This window comes from Struthio camelus, chromosome 3 (assembly GCF_040807025.1).
Source record: "Struthio camelus isolate bStrCam1 chromosome 3, bStrCam1.hap1, whole genome shotgun sequence".
Classification (NCBI taxonomy): domain Eukaryota; kingdom Metazoa; phylum Chordata; class Aves; order Struthioniformes; family Struthionidae; genus Struthio; species Struthio camelus.
The window spans coordinates 109377758-109398910 of NC_090944.1; the positions used below are offsets into that span (position 1 = coordinate 109377758).

General features: G+C 37.1%; 1 protein-coding gene across 7 annotated transcripts in view; it reads left to right on the plus strand.

Annotated features, from left to right (window-relative positions):
• Positions 1-21153, plus strand: part of SRBD1 (S1 RNA binding domain 1) — a 142847-nt gene that overhangs the window by 111730 nt on the left and 9964 nt on the right. For 4 of the 7 annotated variants that reach the window (XM_068939627.1, XM_068939629.1, XM_068939625.1 and 1 more), the window contains exons 19-21: positions 9548-9654; positions 12286-12462; positions 15133-15303. In XM_068939627.1, coding sequence (XP_068795728.1) covers positions 9548-9654; positions 12286-12462; positions 15133-15303 — 455 coding nt within the window. The remainder of the gene's footprint in view (positions 1-9547; positions 9655-12285; positions 12463-15132; positions 15304-21153) is intronic. The other 3 variants (XM_068939632.1, XM_068939630.1, XM_068939631.1) reach the window with 1 other exon arrangement.

Here is a 21153-nt window from a genome sequence, read left to right on the forward strand (position 1 = left end):
TATGCTGCAAGGCCACAAATTGCAGCATTTGTTAGGGATACTGGCAAAATAAGTGCTTTTTGATGGTACCTTTCCCTTCTATGTGCTGACATCTTATTTGTTAAAAAATAGTTACATTGGAAAAGCACTCAACTGCTATTTGCATGTACAGTGTGGACAGACACTATTCTTGTTTATGCCCTCCACTGGTTCATTTTGATTTCTCACCTTTTGCATCATGCTAATTACTCGAGTAGTAATGTGCACATGCTGTTGATAGTGATGATGGTTAAGAAATGTCTCTTGTTTTTGAGAATGAGAGAAGTGTTGTTATTCGTGCTTACTTTAAAAGTTGTCATTGGGAACTTAAATTTTTAGTGCTGAAAAGTTAGTATAGCTAGTTTATTATGTCACCTTTTCAACTTTCAATGTGCAAACATTTTGCTTGTACTATTATATACATACTAGGAAGAGTACTAAAATATACATTTTAATGCAAAGTTTGCTAGTCTTGGTGCAAAACAGACTTTGAAAGGAAAACACAGAAACTTGCTGCATCATGGAGAAATTGTTTGCCAGCTTGCTTTTGTACATAACGAGTGGTGCTGAAATTGGTTTCAGTTATCAAAGATGTGAATGACACAATGGATGCTTATATACTATACTTGTTTAATCCAGAAACACTGGTACTGAACATGCTGTTCTGTTTTTTCAAATGTTTCCTGGTTTTTTATCAGCTTTCAGTCTTTCATGGGTCATTCAATATACACTATCCTGGATGACTTCTTTGAGGTGCCATATGTCAATCAAAATGAAGTGTATGCTTTCTAGCAAGCAGAGAAAATAAGCTTGCTTTATTTGAGTTTGGCTGTGTTTTCTGTGGAAGACGGACATGCATTTCATTTCATTCCTAATTTATTTTTGTCTTTAGCTATACAGTGGACAAGGTTGAGGATGAAGAGCGGAGGAGTGCCTGATTAGAGCAAAGAAGGAGCCAAATAGAAGAGAGGTAGAGGACTAAACAGCATAATTTGAAACTATATTTTAAGTATATTCAGTTTAAGCCTATCTGCTTAACAAAAAAAAAAAAAGAGAGAGAGAGAGGGAATCAAAGTCAAATTACTTAAGCGCTCTTCTCACCAAGAGTTTCTGGAGGTGTAGTCACATTAAATAAAAGTACTTTTTCCTCTTAACTTAATCAGATCATGATTAATTCTGTTGGTCTGGGATTTAAAAACTGCTGAATTACATTGTTTGGCATATATATTTTTTCTAAAGAAGCAATGAACGTGTAATTGTATTAAATATTTTCTCACTGCATTGCTGATATGACCAAAGTATATTGATAGTCTGGTACAATAGTTGTTGAGTATATTTGTATACTAAGCCTGAGAAAGCCAACGAGTAGGATATGAAAAAACAGGACTACGTATCAACTGTGCAAACCCTTCCTTTCTAGAAAATAGCCATAAATGGATTTGCATTTTGTTGTTGTTTCTAGTAATGTTAAAGTATCACATTCTTTGTTAGAGATGGGTGAGAGGAACGTGTCTTTAGTGGAGCTGAAAGGAGTCTGTTTATTTATATAAACTTTTACCAAGCTCCTCACGTCTCCTGGGGGGGCTCACTGTCTTCTGAGGGAGGCCTTGGTGAAACTCCATATGCAGTAGTTGCTGTTCCTTTCTCTTTTACTGCAGTGGGAGGGTCATTGCCTTGAGACTAAACAGAAGTCCCACATATGACCAGACTCACCAGGGCTTCATGACTTCTGTCTTGTCCCTCTAAAAATGTACTGTTTCTTCTCCCTCCATCGGAATATAATCTTCTTTGCTATCTTATCCTTCAGCAGTTTTTGAAAAATTCCTGGCTGTATTTGTTGCCTTTCAGCCATATGGTCTATGAAACTTCACTCCTGATATTTCTGACTTTATCTTTCTGTAATATTCCCTCTAACTGTAGATCTTTAACATCCCCAAAATATAGTTTTAGACTGGGATTGAAATGTAGACTTTCCATTTGGCAGTTTGGGATAGCACCCTTTGCTTACTGGAAGAAGAAAACATATGTGATTCTTGTCCGCCTGAAATCTACAGGAATTATGCCGTTGATTGTAATTGCAGATCAGATTGCTGCCCCTTAGTAGAGTACCAATAAGTGTTGGAGAGGACTGTGATAGGTGCTCTGGAGGGAGGAAGTTTTGTATATAAATGTCAGTTGCTGCTAATTGGTCATATTGTAGTGAAGAAAGCTTTAGGAATCAAACATATTAATAATTGAATTGAATTAATGTAACAAGCTTAGCAGTGTTATTGCTTCTGTTAGGACATAAGCACGAGTAAATGTAAGATGAATTCCAACAAGTTGCAACTAACTTGAAGCATCTACATGATAAGTGTGACTTTTTGTTTTTTTTTTAATGTCAGAACTGACAGTGATTTTATTTTATCATATTCTTTGAAAATATTAATCCATTTATCTCTCTTGGGGCATTTCAGTGATAGTAATATGCTGTTAAAAATAAGCAGAATTTGTGTTTTTAAAGACAAAAAATGAGTCAGAGTTAAGAACATAAGATAACAACATATCCCCATTTGGAGAAACCACAAACATTCTTCAAAAGAAATTCTTGAAGTAAGTTTCTTTTATCAAACATCAGAGGGATAATGTTTTTTTACAATCTAACTAAAAGGGATTTTCCAGAGGACGCTAGAGATTAAAACCCCCAGTGTGAACTTTCCAGCGTTTCTACCTGACATGTAAGGTGTATTTTTACTTTTTTTTTTCTTTTTTTCTAATTCTGCACATGAAAGGGTGCTAATCATTAGACTGTTCTGTACTACATTAGTCCTGCTGTACTTAAGGACTTGTCCTGAATGCATTTTGCTTTTGTGTTTTCAGAAACATTTGAAACACAGCTGATTGTATGTAGGCCACAGCATTAGTAGAGAATTTTTTTCTTCTCTTTTTTAAATTATAAAACCAAACATGTTTCTATGGGTTGCCTTACTGTAAAATACTATAATTTTGAACTTTGCTTAGGATGTGTTGTCCCACCTAATTTCTCATTTGGTGAATGTTTTTCAGGCTGCCAGATTATATCTTCTTTTTTTAAAAGAAAAAAAGTAACTTTTCAAGGGCATATTGGCTAGTCTCACATGCCAGTATTAAAATTCATGGACGCAGGAGTTAAGGGTAGGCACCAGCAAAACAACATTTTATGATCTGTTAAAAGTGTTTCAGGACTTACTTGAAGACAGAAAAGAATAAATTGCATTTACTCTGTACCTCATTGGAGGTTGACTTTAGAATTCAAAGGACAAGTGAGGTATATAACTTGATCAAGAAACAAAATAGATTACTGCCTGACATGCAGCTCAATCTTATTTAGGATTACTGTTAATCTTGTTACACTACTGCTATTCCAGGACTGAGTTCAGAGCCTGAAACTTGTTGCACAGACTTGAGAAATTTCTTTCTTCCTCTCTCTACTATTTTGTTAACAACGTCATTAGATCATGTCTGTACTAAGTTTGTAAGCTCCTCAGGGTACAAATAATTTCTTCTCAACTGTGTTGTGAGGTGCTTTGCTTGACTCTTAGGCATTGTAAAGTTGTAGTAATGCGTGGGCAAGTCTTGTTGATTCCTGCTAATATTGGTAAATGTTAAATGTAAGTATTTTTAAAAGTTACTGTGCACGTTTGTGTTGCAGTAGAATTTTAAACTTTTGAATGTCTTTTACAGAGATACACAATCATACCATATTTTCTGAAATTACACTTTGTAGTTATGTGTATTGTTTTAGTATTAGGTTGCCAAAGGTAAAGAGTTCAGAGCTGTAATTTACTTCCTTATACAAGCTGCAGTTTGGGGTGGTTCTAGTCCAGCGCTGATAATCTGATGTTTTGTGTGTTTGGTCAGATGACGTTCCTGGTCCACCATCTAAGCTCATGCAGATTGACTAAGCAGAGCCTCTAGGCTTCGTGTGCGCAGTGATTCTTTGACTTTATGTATTTATGATGCTAATAAAGTATTTTTACTGATGTACTTCTAGAAACAACTCAGCTGAGAGGCTGCTTGAATTACTATCTTCCTCTTGTATACAACAGCAAGTTTTTGCAACTGAAAGTTGCTTTCAGTTGCAGTTGTAGTATAGTAGCATTCTCTCAGTGGACCAGGTAAGTTTTAAGTAGTGTGTTTTGGTATTTACAATGAATGCTCATAGCGCTTGAAACTGAGCAAGACAGCAATCCCTGCTCTCTCTACTTCATACCTTATAAAAAGACAGCTATTGGAGAGGTATAGTCATGGAACAAAACAGCCATGTGCATAGTGTTCAGGTTTTATGCTTTGTTTTTTTGTTATTCCTTTAAGATAAACCTTTGGTGCTATTACTAAAGAAAGTACATTAAATGAAGTTATATTGATTTTAGTATCTGCTTGCAGAATGGTGATTTAAAAACATACAGTATAATATATTTTTCTGGTAATGTTAACAATTTACCATGGACTAATTTGAGGCAGTAGTCATGAGCAGCAATCAAAACAAGCAGTCCTTAACTTTTTTCCAGGTTCATGAGCATAAGTTGTGTTTGATATATTCTCTATAAAACATAAGGAAAATATAACATTAGAATTTCATTTATTCGTCAACCACAATTATTTACTTTAGCAGTTTCAATTAGTCATGTGATTTAATTTTATATATCTTGCTCCTTGGCTCACTTGGCAATACCTTAAAAAACAAATTCTAAGATGTGGTTACAGTGCCTCATATTTCTAACGTTACCTTCTGTAGTCCTGCCAGAAGAAGCGAAACAAATAGACAACAATCTAAGTACTTCTAAATGCTATCTGTGAAGTAGGCTAGCCTTGTCTGCTTGAGAGCAATGAGAAAGGGAAGTTCCCAACTCTGCACCTGACACCATGCAATTTTGGGCAAGTCCCTTATTTCTGCTGGCCTTAGTTTATATAAATCGGAGACAATAAAACTTTTCATTGCTTGGAGGTCATTATGCAAGGAATTTGTTTTGGGTGATTGTAGTGGTGCCTTCTGCTCTTTAGATCTACTAGTCTAGCATTGAATATTTTAATGAAAGTGATTTCTGAGCATCCTTTTAATAAGACCTCAGTGATTTATCCAGGTGGTAAATAAACATAAGCTGATGTTTGAAACTTGCACCAAAGGACATGCTCCTACTTGTTAGGCATAGCTGTTGTGCTATACGCGTGACTCGGAATAAGCTGGTAGTACGGATGTTTTGGCTGGTTGAGGGAGCTAATATCTTCTGGCTTTCTAAAGGGAGTTGTGGGAGGAAGCTGCCATACTTGTTCCACAGGTGGAGACCTCACAGTTAATAAATAAATAATTACTATAAATAATTATATAGAAAATAAGAGAACATATACTTACAGTTTTAAGGACACACCCTCATGCATAAGGGTTTGTTCAGACCTAGCATTGTATGTGCAAATTTTCTATTTAGAAGGATTTGCTGGGAGTCAGCTGATACAAGGTTTTGCCACGTTGGAGGAAGGAGGGATTGTCAGAAGCTGTACATTATACCATTCTGCATGCATGTACTTTAAAAGTAGTCTTGCATTTTGGACTCAGGCTTTATCTTGTGCAGCTTTTATCCTGATACACCTCAAGCAACAGCTGGGAGGGGTCACTCTCTTTGTAGACCTGTTGTAGACACTGAAAGGCATGGTGCACGTGTAGTGCTGGTAGCATCTGAATAATTTGATGACATCACTCCAGTGACAAATAGTACATAGAAGGATGTAATATCAAACCTCTGATAAAAATTTTTGGAAGACTTGAAAATATACTTCACTTCAAACCTTTTTGAAAGGGTAACCTGTTAGCAGTAGGAAGTCTCTACAGTGATATTTCGATAATAAGCTGATCATTTTAATTAAGTACATTTAGAAAGTAGATTTATAACATTTCTGTGTGCTTTGCATCAGTGTGGAGAGGGGTGTAGAAATTTCTCCGCTAGTAGAAAGTAGTAGTAGTGAGATGAAGCTTTGCTGGAAAGGAAGCTGCATCTTGGGAGGCAGACTTGCTGGCTGTAAAGATTCCCGGCATTTGCAATTTAACATCATTCACTAGTAGAGTGTATTTTTCCTCTATGAGGTAAGGGTAGCTTAGGAATGGTTTTAGCCAGGCTGTCTTATGCTTATCTTGACCTATCACATCTGCCCTTTTCATTTTTTACATTCACATACATGTTGTAGTGGCTGATCAAAGTGGTACATCTGTTATGTGCTGAATTATTAAAGAGGAACCTTTGTGCATGCCTTCTTTTGAATCTTGTTTTTAATGGTGGCAGTCAAGTACCAATAAAGTTAAAAGATACAAACCTTCTTTGAGACCTGAGAATTCCTTGTAAAGGACAAGTTTTCCTGGCAAGAGCGATAAAGTTGAATATCACAGTTTTTCCAAATTGTGTGTTGTCTGTCACTGCAGATTTATATGAACTATTGCATCCAAGAACTTAAAACTTCAGATAAACGCTAACTTTACTTTTCAGGCTGAGGAGCTGTGAGCATAGGTCTTCTTTCTTCTACTACCAGAGGTATTTCAGGATGCTTTTTGCTTTTGATCATGATTTTATAGAACTTTCCCCAGTTTTACTTGGAATATAATTGATCGAATTGTTGAATAAGTTCATCTTCAGCAGAACTGGAACTCTTGCGTCCAAATAGCTGCATATGAAGATTAGACCAAATCTAAGGGTTTGCTTACCATCTTTGCTACCGCCTGTTCTGTAAGGCATTGCAGAGACAATGATGAATGTCTCAGTCTTGAATCACATGACTGCATGCTATTCCTTCTGGAGAATGATCTGCTTCTTAAGGAATGAGACTGAAACCTAGGAAAACAGGATTCTACCCCAATCTCTGCCACAGACTTCCTGCTTTATATTCTGAGTAGATATTTTAGACCAAAGTCTTTAGAGGTGGTCAAATACTGTTGCAGTTCTTGGTTAATGTAATTTCTGAAACTACATGATAATCATCTTCCAAGTGCCTTGCAGTCAGTAGCCTTTCCCAGAAGCAGAGGAAGTTTTTCATATCCTGCATTTTTTCCTCCTTTTGCTTTCCACCATCGTTAAGAAAAACATTGTTCAATAAATATCCTTATCTTATTTAATTTTTAATTTGTTGTTCATTGTTGGAACATCTATCACAGCATTTGGCAGCTATACCAATGGCAAAGAAAAGAATTTGGGTGTTGTTTCTGAACATTTTTGGTATCTTAGTCTGGTTCCTGTACTCCTTTAGATAAATACAACCTTGCGTGTGTGTGTGTGTGTGAGTTGGCTAGGAAGCCTCCAGTTCTAGTACATACTCAGCTGACGGCGGAAGAGAGGACTATATAGAATATCCTTACTAAGAGGAGGTGCATTTTCAGCAAGTCAGAAAAATAGAAACATAAACAAGAAGATTATTTCTTAGAGTGTATTTTTTTTATTTATGCCTTTTTCAGAAAAGAAGTCATTGTGTTGTACTAGCAACATATTAGTAAGTAGAAACTGATATTTGATATGTAAAGATTACTAATAAGCTTTGTATTTCACAGAATCACAGAATGACTGAGGTTGGAAGGGACCTCTGGAGATCATCTAGTCCAACCCCCCTGCTCATGCAGGGTCATCTAGAGCACATTGCACAGGATTGCATCCAGGCAGGGTTTTGAATATCTCCAGAGAAGGAGACTCCATAATCTCTCTGGGCAACCTGTTCCAGTGCTCTGTCACCCTCACAGTCAAGAAGTTTTTCCTCATGCTCAGACGGAACTTCCTGTGTCTCAGTTTGTGCCCGTTGCCCCTTGTCCTGTTGCTGGGGACCACTGAGAAGAGTCTGGCCCCATCCTCTTGATGCCCTACCTTTAGATATTTGTATACACTGATGAGATCCCCTCTCAATCTTCTCCAGGCTGAAGAGGCCCAACTCTCTCAGCCTTTCTTCAGAGGAGAGGTGCTCGAGTCCCCTCATTATCTCAGTAGCCCTCCGCTGGACTCTCTCCAGGAGTGCCATGTCTCTCTTGTACTGGGGAGCCCAGAACTGGACACAGTAGTCCAGGTGAGGCCTCAGCAGGGCTGAGGAGAGGGGCAGGATCACCTCCCTCCACCTGCTGGCAACTCTTCCTAATGCACCCCAGGATCCCATTGTCCTTCTTGGCCACAAGGGCACGTTTTGTGAGGCAAAGAATGTGTGCAAATTTAAGTATTTACGTATATACATGGCTTTTTGCATATGGACTTTAGGTAGGGAGAAGTAATATGGGTCAAAGTTGCACTTGATAGTTTTAAGCCACTTTATTATGTATGTCATGATGAAAATTTATCACATTAGGATTAGTTGAAATGAGAAAGCTATGATATACATTGGTATAAGATTTAGGATAATTTCAGATATTAACCACTATTTAATGAACTACAAAAATGAGTAGATGGAGGTTGATGTTGTTGGCATGTTAAATTTAATTATGAAAACTTTAAAAGATCTGAATGGCTTAGAAGATAAAACAAAGTAGCGGATGAGATGTTCAGTGTCTTGGCTTGAGTCCAGTGTGATGTTCTAAATGAATGCATCATGAAACCACAACAGATCAACCCAGATTTACATGAATGACGTGCAAGAGCCCTGAAGCTAAGCCAACATAGTGATTGAATTAGCTCCTACATTTAGAGAGGCTTCTCCCTCCAGGTCGGACTTCTAAGCACTAGTGAGCTTGTATGGGGAACTTCGTGTTTTAAATTGAAGTATACCTACATTGTGTAGGGAAAGAAATCTTAGAGCTTCAGAACTATTACCTTTGACTAGTGTGACTGATCTTCTTTTAGAGGAAGAAAAGGGAAACACTATGAATAATAATGGAACAACTGGAAGAATTTCTATTAGTCAAGGCGCATCAGTCAAGGACCTGCCAATCTTCCCAGACCTATCTGTTCAAAATCTGAAACGTTTTGTTGTTGCAGGGCTATGTACCCTATATATTGCCCACCCTCGTGCAGTATCTGGTTTATTCTTTTAGTAAATAACAACTGTACTATAGTGTAACACTTGTAAAAAGAACAATTTTGCAAGGATTTGTGTACAACAGCGTTGAGATCTTTTCTCTAAATACCTTATTTTGAAAATGTTATTTATTTTTAATAACTTAAACTGAGATTATAAGTAAGTTACTGTGTCAGATTAAAGACATTGTGGATGAAAAGAAAAATTACTCCTTTTAAGTAAGCATTATTTATATAATGTAGTTTTTGTTTTTACATGATGCAGAGAAATGGTTATTGAACAGCATAGTCTAATGTGGAGAATCACTTATTCTAGAGATTTGCATCATAACAGAGATGTTCCAAAGAGCTACTGGAGGTCTTTTCAAAATACCTTCTGCAATTTATGTTTGTAGCTGGTACGCTCACAGAAGGTACTTATAGTCTGTTATTTCATGTATTGAGAAGTGCTAGCAAATGTTTTGTTAACATTACTATTGTTCACAGTTCTTATGTATATTCCAATATTTCAGTAACCTGATATCTGCGTTTTTGTTTCTCAGCATGATGTGTCACAGACTTTGCTCAAAGCAACTCTGGACAGCGTGGTTGAAGAGTGTGTCAGCTTTGTAGGAGTTGATATTAACATCTGCTCAGAAATACTATTAAGGTGAGTCAAACATTTTCCTATTCCAGTAATTACATGGCTCTGGATCACAGAGTCTCTGTTTAGTCTGCCCTCTGACTGAAACTCAACTAGAGCAAATGGCTCTTGTGTTAAACTTCCAATTACATGAAAATGACACATTAAGACAGTTTTTCACTTGATCATTAAGAGTCATTTTTAAAGGTATGTGTAGTTATCCAGGGTGGAACTATTCTTCAGGGAAAAACAAATACTTGAAAATTATAAAACAACATTGCAGTTTAGAAAGATATTTATGTAATTAATTTATATTTTTGCAGTAAGAAAGGGATTTTCAAATGTACGTTCTATCTTTTAGCAGGTAATTTTATGGGCACTACTAAGTGGAACAGGTTGTAAAAATTTAGTGAGGAAAGCAGAAAGGGAAAGATTTAAGGGAAAACTCCTGAAAAATATGTCCTTTTTTTCTCTTGACTTTTTTCTGAAGTATTTACTTATGCCGTATTTGCTTCAAAAATGTTGTCAAATTTATTTTTCTGGGTTAGAATTTAAGCTCTTTTTCTCCTGAATATGTAGAATTCAGAATCATTTAGCTTAACAGACTCTTAGAAGAGCAAAGTTTTGTTGTCATCCTGTTAAGCAGGAGAAGGAGAAAAAGAATGTCTATAATCTTGGTAGTGGCAATTATAGTAGGTATAACAATTAAGAAATATGTATTCCTACTAGCTCTATCTTTTTTTTTAAACTCTTTATTTTCATCACTGAAAATGTCTCCTTTCCATATATCTTTGAAGATGTCTTTCTATTTGTCTTGTTTGCTTTCTCTTCCGTATACTCTGTATGTCTAATTTTTAGTCTGACTCCTAAATTATTTCCCTTCTTCCAGGTTTAGAACAGCTGTTAGAAAGAAAGAAAGCATTATTTGTCCCACATTACCTATTGATAAATGAGGTTGAGCTGCATTTCACAGGACTTTTTTTGTCCTGTAGCAGATTCTATGAATAAAAACCTAGTTCTGTGAGCACTGTCAGCCTTCTGAGGGGTGCATCTGTACTGTGCAGTTCAGCAGAAGGCACCAGGCTTGGGTGCTGCTGTGGCTCCAGCCATGTGGGGTGACACTGCGCCAACTAGAAGCCTAAAAGTATTGCATGTTGGCAAAATACTTTGGGCTAATTAACCTTCCCATAATATGATGCTCGTATATTTGTGCTGTTTCAAGTTCTGGAACTGAATTGTTCCTTAACAGTTCAATTCTTCTGTATTGCATCGATGTGATCTAAATTGTCCTCAGAGGTATAGTGTATGAAATTGTCACCCTAGCTGAAATATGCTATGAGCAAGACTTTCTGCTCATGCATTCGGAGGCATTAAATATGCTCATTGCCATGCCTTACACTTGGAAGGGATGATAATATTACAGCACCTGCATTACTGGCGCTGAGTATTCTACTTGAAAAACTTATGAAGAGCAGCGGAAAGCTCTGTGAACTCTGTGTCGTGCTCCTTTGTCAGGGCCAATAAGCTAGATTCCATAACCTTTCTAAGCAAGTTTTGGAAAAACTTCCATTCATAATGATTAATATGTTTTTGTGGTTAAATGTGTGTCTGTCCATTACAGTTCTGGTGTTTCAGCAGCTTTGGATAGTTTTTTAACTTTTACTCGAGGATGAGAATAACTGAAAATTTTTTTTCTTTCTTCTTGCTCTTGATTTTTGCCTATTCTTGCCAGGTTTGCTGGTGCTCCTTTTTTAGAATCAGTCAGTGGCATTCCATAAACAGGTCTGTGCTGCCATTGACTTAAAGCAATGGCATCTGGTATTTAAGGCCAGATGGGTGACATTTCCTTCTCTAGTGCCAGGACTAACTGCCCATCACAGCCCCTCTCCCTCTCTCTGTGATTAACCTACTCCACGTGAGTACAACTTTCAGTGTACATACATATAGAAAATGTGCAGGAAACCCACTGCTTCCTGAAATAACCTGGTTTACTGCAGTTGCACTTTGCAGGTAAGTTCCTTGCCAGATCTGAGTTGCCCTCAGAACAATTCATGCCGCCTGTTCCCAGCTGCTCTTTTATCTCAAGAGCAGCTGAGAAAAAAGGAACAAGCTGTGTGGATCTGTGGATTGTGTGAGGAAGGCAAGCTGCTCCCAGCCACCCTCCTTCTGTATAGCAGATGCCAGCCCTTCATATTGAGGCAAGGTGTTGCAGTATCATTGGGAAGATGATAGCTGAGAGGGGGCTGTTCTCACAGGAACAATTTATCTGTCCTGAACCCTCCTCCCACATTATTTCCTGAAGAGGGCAGCTGGGGGCAGGCCATAAGACATGACAAATTGAACCGGCATTACAAAAATAGCCCACAGATCATAAATTATGTGTCACTGGCTTACTGGTTGGATATGTGCAGAACCTTATTGCTGTACCAAGTTTTGCTAACTTTGGTGAATTCCTTCCATATAGTTAAGCGATTAGATCCTTTTTCAGATTATAGCTTTTGGTCTGAGACTTTATTTGTAAAATTCTTATCCATTTTTAAGTTTTGGAGGTTTTGTAAACCAGATTTTCTACGGTAATGTGTATCGTTTTAAGGGGAAGAAGCTTGTATTAATCAGTGTTCAATGGTAATAAATGTATTCTGTAAACTTTGCTCTCAGACATATTGCAGGTTTGAATGCTAACAGGGCTAAAAATATAATTGAATGGAGAGAGAAGAATGGACCGTTTATAAATCGAGAACAGCTCAAGGAAGTTAAAGGCCTGGGTCCTAAGTCCTTTCAACAGTGTGCTGGCTTCATCAGATTCAATCAAGAGTATATAAAGACCTTCTGCAGGTAAAGGAGATGTTAACTATCTTGAAAAAATTATCGAAAGAGGTATGAGAAGATTTTTCCCCCTTCTGTTTTGTTTTCAGGCCTGAGACTTAGGGAATCCTAGGTCTTTAGCCTCCAAAGGACCGTATCTTAACAAGTAAACTTATTCAAGTCAGTGGTTGAACGTAGCGGTTTCAATGAGCCATTGTGGTTTTATTAGCCCAGTGCCCTAAGTCAGGGCCTCTGTAAATATGTAAGTTAATTATGTAGTCTGCCACTGAACCAGTAGAAGAAATATGGCAGAGGGTGGTTATCTATGAGATGTTAAAACCTCACAGACTTGTGTTTCAGGCATAAGTTAGTAATCGGTAAATTCATAATAATGTGGTGAAGGTGGGTACTCTGCAGAACGTAACGGTAGTAAATTTGCATGGATTTTCAGAGAGTTTCAGTTCTGTTACCAGGACAGAGAACGTTGATAAGCTGTCCGGACTAAACTCTGTCTACGTGTTATTCCCGTGCCTCACAAGCGCAATGTGACTGCAGCCTATCTCAAATGTGTAAGAGGCCCTCTACCAACATGCATTTATCAACACTGGGTCCTCCTTTTCCCTGTTATCTTATTTCCTGTTTCTGTACCCAAACCTTTCCCTCTTGCAGCCGTCCCTCCTATGTTGCTCTTCATCGGAAATACTTTCTCTCCCACACTAAATGTCCCCTACTTTCTAGGGCAATATATTTTTCCCCATCTTTCCCGTTTCTCCTTCCAGTATAAATAAAGGGCACAGTGGTAGCACCATCCCTACCCTTTTGCTGCTGACTCTTCTCAAAAACTGTTTTCCTGGGAAGCACATGCTATTTTTTAGCCAACACAAGACTCGGAAGCGATGCTGTATTCCCAATTGCTGCTGGCCAAAAAGCGTATGCGTAACTTCCAGGCAGGAGGTAGTCACATTAGGATTGGCTCACCGCCGAGGTGGAAGGTATACGAATCAGTTGCCCATCTAGCAGGGAGGCACATGCTGCAAACCAAATGGTGCACACTATAATCAGCAGAAGGCCAAAGAAACTGCTTTCAAGGCTGTAGATGATAGAAAGGTTTTATGTTGTACAGATCTGTTCTTGTGGATGCTGTAACACAAACAGAGGAAGAGAAGGCTGACTTTTTTTCCCCCTGAGAAGTTCACTGGTGAGATGTTTAAGAACACTGTACTATTTTTCTTTTTTTCCGTAAGTTTTTTTTTTTTTTTAAGAATATAGCACCACTTTCTCTTCCAGAAATTCACTGGTGAAATGTTTAAGAACACTTCCCCCTCCCTGCCCTTGCTCAAGCACATGTCGGATGTTAGTCAGATATCATAAAACTTGAGAATGCTGTATAACTTGAAAAGTCTGCTACAGCCTGAGAGTTTGGGGCCGAAATAAAGCTCTAATACCATTGCTTCCACAACATTTCTTGTGGCCCAAGGGGGCAAAAAGAAGTATTTTGAAATGGATCTTGAAGATTTAATTTTTGTCCTCTCTAAACATGTTGTTGGCTATAGAGTACTGTGTGAATTAGTTTTTTGTACTTTGTATTTGGAAGTTAACAAATACTTAGTGGTCATTTAAAATATTGATATGGAAAGAGAAATGTATGTCTGCATTTCTGTCTACATTCCATGTGTTGATAGAGCGCTAAGTGTGAATACTAGTTTTGAGTCCTTCGGTACATTTTGTTTTGTTCTGCACAAGCAGGAAACACTTGTGATTTAGGAGAAAAAAAAAAAAAAGAGGAGAGCAAGGAGCCTTTGCCAATAGAAGTCATCTGATGCCTTTACTGTACTGTGAACATTTTTTTACATGAGGGAAATTTTAAGGGAAGAAGCACATATGTTGTAAACATGCTGCTAGCACAAAGATAGACCTCTTTCTCTCCTATCTTTTGTTGTATCATTCTTGTAGAAGTACAGTCCCTCTGAGCAACCTGCCTATTAATCTCATGGTGACTTTGGAGCCTTGCCATTGGCAATTGAAGGAAAAAAGCCCAACCCAACCTCTAACTGAAGCAACTTACTAAGAACTAAAAATGTATTCACAAAATTTAAGGAAAGCTGTATTAAGATACTTGGCAAGAGTAGTTCATAAATTCTGGAATAGTGATAAATTTGACCTTTAGCTTTTTACTGTTCTAAACAATTCTTGATCTAAGTCCTTTTTTTTTTTGAAATTTTGGATGTTTTTATCAGACCCATGTCTGAGCAAAATTCTTCAGACATTTGAGTTTCGGGATAGAAAGTCAAGTAATGTAATTTAAGAACCTGTGGTGTTTAAGCAGTCAGACTTTCCTTGTTCTGTACATGTGCTTGAGGTACAATTTGCTTACCTAAAGATACTTTGTTTATCAACTCTTCAAATCGTAGTCCTTTTTCTAATAATGCAATCTGTGAACTGACAGTTCAGTTAAGAATGAAAATATCCTCACAAGATCTTTATAAAGTAGGTAAATACAGTTGTTCCCACTTTACAGACAGAAGATGCTATCTAAATTATGTACGAAGCAGTAGTTTGTATAGTCAGGCACTTTAAACTGACTGGCAGCACTATGACTTTCTCATTTTCAGGAAGTGTTTTGCTTTAACATTAGTGTATGGGCACTGTGCTATAATTTTGTTCAGTATGAATGACATGTCCAATTTTGATTTCTGACAGTAGTAAGAGAACTGAACTTGAAAGTCATGCGCTTATGACTAAAGCAAGTGCACAAGTCACCAAGGAGAAACAGGGTAAAAAGAAGAGCAAACTGACACCAGGTGCCTCACAACAGCCCAATCCTTTGGACCAAACTTGTATTCATCCGGAGTCCTACAATATTGCAATGAGGTAAGCCATGGGAAAGTTTTTGAATCACTTGCACTGTCAACTTTTAAAATGGCAAATACTGATTTTTCAGACAGCAGCCTGTTCAGCCTTTTGAGACAGGGATATATATGTTAATCTGATGCTCTTTCTACCCTTTCTTCTGGAAAGAGGCCTATTTCAGAAGTTCTCTTACAAGTGAAGGATTTGACTTCAGTATGTTTTGCCTCTTATGAGCATGCAAATTTTTAGCTTTTTGGATTTTTTTAAATTTTCATATTGTTTTTCAGTAAAGTAATTAATGAATTTTCTAAACTTTGCCGAGACAGCACACCTCACTATCAAATATAAATGATCCCTTGTTGTTAAAATGGCAGAGCATTTACTTCCCACGATCCTGACTTGATATCACCACTTTACCTCTCGTAGAGGCCACTTTCCTCAATGTCCTTCTTTCTGTCAACTTCCTTCATGCCATATGCCATGGTGTTTGGATTTTTTAGTTTCCAAAGTGTGGAGACCAATTATTTGTTCCACAAATATTGGAAAAGTTTTGATTTTTTTTTTTTTGTCTTCTACCTTACACCCATATATTATGCAAAGAACTTCAGAGGTATTCTTCTGTAAGGTATCTTTTTCAAGCAGGAGCATTTCCCTTTCTTGCACCTGCATTTAAATTTCTCCAGCAGTGCCATTAACTGTATATTAGGAGAAGGTGTTTCTTTCAGCAAATGCTTCTACAACTGGATATGATCACTTGACTGCTGAATTGGCAATCTCATGACAAACGCTCTTGGATGTCTTTGAATGCTCAGATAGCCAGATATTCTGTTAAATTCAGTGAAACTTGAAGCACTTGGCTGTTGGTCAGGCAAACAGCAAAGCAGCATGTGTTAGTAAGGAGTCCAATTTCAAAAAACCTATGTAGATAATTTTAAAATACTATAATACAGTGTCTTAGCTCATCGTAACTTCCGCTGAGAAGAGCAAATTAACAGAAAGTATCTAATTAACCTTGTGCTTTTAATTGACTGTACTTTCTATGTTGTTTTGCTCCAGACCGTAGTTAAAGTGTAACTTTGTTCTTTAAAAAGTCTAAGTGAAATGTCACCCAGATTTACAGTTGGGGCAGTTTGATACCTCTGCATCATGCTACTTTTACTTTGTTGCTTATGCTCAGGATTTACAAAACAAACTATTTTTGTACAGTGAATTTTGACCACCAAAATATGTTTATGCGTGTGTGTGCACACATGGACATATGGGAGCAAGTGTCATTATTGTGAGGTTTTAAAATTAAATTCTGATGTTGCAAGATCTAATTAAGATGTCTATGTTAAGTTCCCAAGTACAGGAACACCATGACAGTTTTCGTATGTGACCTTTGGCTAAAAGAAGAGAATGTTTTTCGTGTAGGTCACAAAAAAGTAATTAGGAACCCATATGTGCCTCTGTTTAGGGGGTATTGCAGCTGGTAAGTGCTAGTATAAGATGTGATCTTTTTCTGTCATCACTCTCTGGCTGAAATTGGACTCTGCCTGTCCTCTTGAGAGAAAACATTATCTCTTACCATAAACCAGCACATATTTATTTTTTTAAAGTGCTTTCTGGTAAAGAGGCTCTTTTCTTAAAACATGCTGGAGCTAATTTCAGCAGTAGTTTGGTGCTTTGGGGTTCTTATGGTCTTCACTGAGATCATTATTCCTAGAGAAACTTACGTGTTTCATGTTTATAACCACATAGAATCTTTAAGCCTCAAAAAGGTACACTAAATGATTTGAATTCATGGCATGTGTGTTTCTTATCTAAAATACTGTTCTGGTACCTTTAATTTTTAGGACACCTTCCCTACAGCACATAGTCTGTTCTCTCCAGCAGAGATTATTGCATATACAACCTTCTATGCATAGCTCCATATTCTTTCCCTCTGCTAGCCATGCAGTGCACTTTTTTTTCCATCCTCTCTGGGCCACAGTCCCTTCGTTCTTCACCTCTGATTCTAGGGCCACTGCGCAATTCCCTACTCTTTGCGCAATCCATAGATGACTTTCATTTTCCCTTACCTGGTGCTGTTTTTCTTCTTTCTTCTTTTTCTTAAGCATCAGCAGTTGTTATTCTCTGCCCTAAACACACCTTTGAAAGAACCAGCCAATATCCTGATCTTAACGACCTTGTGTTTGATATGTGGCTCACAGGATGTGGCTGACCCCTGCCTTAGATAATTCATAGTGACATGATGTAAAAAACCTGTTATTCAAAATAAATGTTGATATTCAGTGTTCTATTTCATTCAATTTAAAAATAAAGTAGCCAGGATTTGGTCAATAGTCCATTTGACTTTCCATTTCTAGTGTACCAATAATGTAACCATTAAAGTGTTCTCAATGTTACCAGCTTCAATTAGAGGGTGATACTAAAAGACTGCTTCTGTTAGAGGGTGATACGAAAAGACTGCTTTACTGAGCAGAGAAGTGTAGCCAGTTAATAGTATAATACAATAGGATTTTATCCATATGCAATACCATTGTGAAGGCTGGTCAGAAAATTGAGGGTTATGACTTTGTTTCTGGAGCAGCACAGGTTACCTTTATATCTGAAGTGGTTAGTAGAATTATGCTGTGTGTGAATATCTGAACTACCCTATCCAACTGAAATTCCAGAGACAATTTTAGTAAGCAGAATATAATTACCTGACTTGGAATTTGGGTGGGAATCCAGGATTAGCACTATTAAGCAAATAAATAAATAAATGCCATGGAATTTTTAATGAGCGTGTGTTTTACATCTCAACCAAAAGATAGTGATTTAAGTCATAGGCTTTTGTGGGATTCAGAGAGGATGCTGCCACCTATTGAATCACCAATACTGCTTAGAGTTACCTTGAAGAATTCCCGACTGTGCTCAGTGCCAAACACACCGGGCTCTGGGAGGAGCAAAGCCATTAGAGGAGTATGGCATCACTACAGACCAATTCTACGTTTCCTGTTAGTTTTGTCTAATGCAGTTGCTTTAGAGTAACCTTCTAGCTGAGGCTCTGTCTGTTCTTTATACTTACAAAGCATTTTGGCTTCTTAGCCTGAATCTTCAGCTGAAATGTTTAGCTCCAAATGAAAGTTGTGCTTAGTGCACCATATAGTTTCTTTATGCAAAAGAATGTCCATTAAGATCAAAACAGATATAAAGCTATAACAGTATTTATTAGTGAAACACCTTAGGTAGTAAGCATAGCATCCTTGTCTGTTGTAACTGACTGAATCAGTCTTGTCTTTTTGCTTTGGGCTTGTTCTCTGTTGTCTTACCTCTTAGACGGTATTTATATTTATCAGTATACATATTTTGTTGTAAAAATAGTATCAAAAAGTGCTTTCTATGAATGTACTCTGTGTTCAGTAGTGCTTTTCTTGCAATGGAAGCTGATTTCCTTTGAAAGTTCATTAAATATGAAGGTGATAACTTTTGTGGTCTAGATTATATTAATGTGGAGTAGATAGATGCCACATAATGGCGTGCAGGAGGGAAATATTCCTAAGGCTTTTTCATTGCCAATAGCTATTGAAGAAAAGAAAATACAGCTCTGCAGCAACCTTACAAAAGCCAAGAGGTGTAGTATTAAAAATTGACACTGACGACATAAAGGCTAAATATAAACCAGATATCTTCCCCTGAAGCAACTAATGCTATAGTTTAGTAATGACTATATATTTAAACTGACCTTTCAGAAGACATATATAAGCTGTTGAGCTTCTTGGAACTTAGAGAAATTGTCTTCCAACCAATTTGCTGCATAAATTTGAATTAAGAAAACATTCTACTGGAATACAGACTGCCTTTCAGATTCTATCTAAAGCATTGTGGGGCTGATGGAGAGTTTTGCTGACTTGAGAGAGTGGATGGAACTGGGCTTGTAATTCCTTTTTGCTGAGCCTGTGTTCATGGGAAAGCTTCTAAGAGCCTGTAGGTCAAACTGTGTTCATGTTGCGATTTGAGGAGTCTTACTGAAGTCAGCCATCATTTGAAGGGCTTTTTAAGATGCCAGGATTAAACTTTAAGTCTGCTATGATTTAAAATGTATCTAATTGATAATGTTTATATTTTAAATCAAATGCTCACAAGAACCATTTAGACTAGTAGAAGTGGATTAGAATCAGTACTTAATACATTTCAAAGTAACACTCTTTATTTGTTACTTTTAAAGTGACTTTCCTTCTGTTTCCGTAGAACTTTGTCAAGGGCCACGTCACAGTCACAGGTGGATCTGTGCTACCAAAGAGCAGAATTATCATCGTGAATAAGATAGATTTAGTTAAAGGCATCAAAACACAGTATTACATTATCTCTTACCATAGCAGTCAAAATGCCTGGAATAGACGCTGCGTGAACAAACCATAAAGGCTTCCATGTGCAATATCTGCCATATCTTGCCATGAGAAAAATTATTTCATGAACATTTTATTGGATTAAAAGTTTTCATGGGAAATTACATTTATTTTTAAACAAAATAAACCAGTAATTTTTATCCACTGCTCTTACCCCAATTACCCAAAGGCAGTAGTCCACATTACAGATTTATGACATACAAAATTATCAGTTTTTAAAGTAGTGTTTTTGAGGGATAGAAGTCCAGCAAAACTTGAAACCACCAATTTTCTTTTTCTGAACTATTTTGTAGCTCAAGAGGCCAAGCAGTTTAAAAAAAAAAAAAAAAAGTTAAAAGAATTGCTCCCAAGTGGTGACTTCGGTTGCCAAGCTTTAGGCTGGAGCCAAGTTTTATGGCTGAATTAGAAACCCCTGAAAAGTAGAGTTTTTTATAATGGAAACATTGATGTAATCTTTACTACGGTGGTACAAATGGTGCTGGTATGATTGATTTATGGCATTTAGTCATGTTACCTTAAAATCTGTACAATTTCTGTAAAATAATTGGAAAGCATCTTACTGATGATTTAACATGTTGTGCAGATGACCAGAACATTTTTGTTCATGGTTTCTGCATTGTTGAACCTGGATTTTGTGATGTGTAGTGATCAAGCTTAGGAACACCTTTAAATGTTGTGAATCATAATTTCCTAAGTGTTAAAGAAAAAAAAATATTTAAATACTTTGTAGACAGCATATTTTCCTGCAAAGCAGGTCTGTATTTTAAGTTTATGAAGAGTCTATATGTGAAAACCATTTTATAGTGGCAGAATCTTATGCATACAATTAATACAACATGTAGAACATATCCAGTTTCTTGGTACATATTGTAAAAGAACTGCTAGGAAAACCAAGGAAACATTTAGGAATTCCCCAGAAGTTACAACCAGGTTATGCTTATAAACCAAAATGCTGGAAAGGAAAGGCAGTATTTTTCTTTGTTGCATCAATCTGCTGAGTGTAGTTAGTTTCATATGACGGAATCTTAACATTTGCTGATTTTGTTTAAGTCTCATAAAAAATACTCTTTGATAAAGATTGGCAATCAGCATGTGTATTTGATGCTCACAAATTGCAGCATCTGGCAGACAGGTTGTATTTCAATCAGTCTGACTTCTTAAAAATCTTTTGCCACTGTTTAGAACAGGGATTTTAAGTTGTGATTTAGCATAATGCAGGTGGGAATCTTTCTTGGTTAATTACATATTTGTCGGACCTTGTCTGGTAGAGGATCATACTGCTTACTGTGGTTGGTTATGCTTTAAGAGAAGTTTTTGACATACTGAGCCAGAGTGACTTGTAGTGAAGATTCATGCCTCCTCCTTGGTCTGTGTATTGATAATGCTTCTTGCTGCCCCGGAAGGACTTTGATTCATCAAAGCACTTGTTCACATGCTTATACTTCACCACAAAAATACTTGGTGCTAAACACTATGGAGAAGCGAGCATCATGTTGTT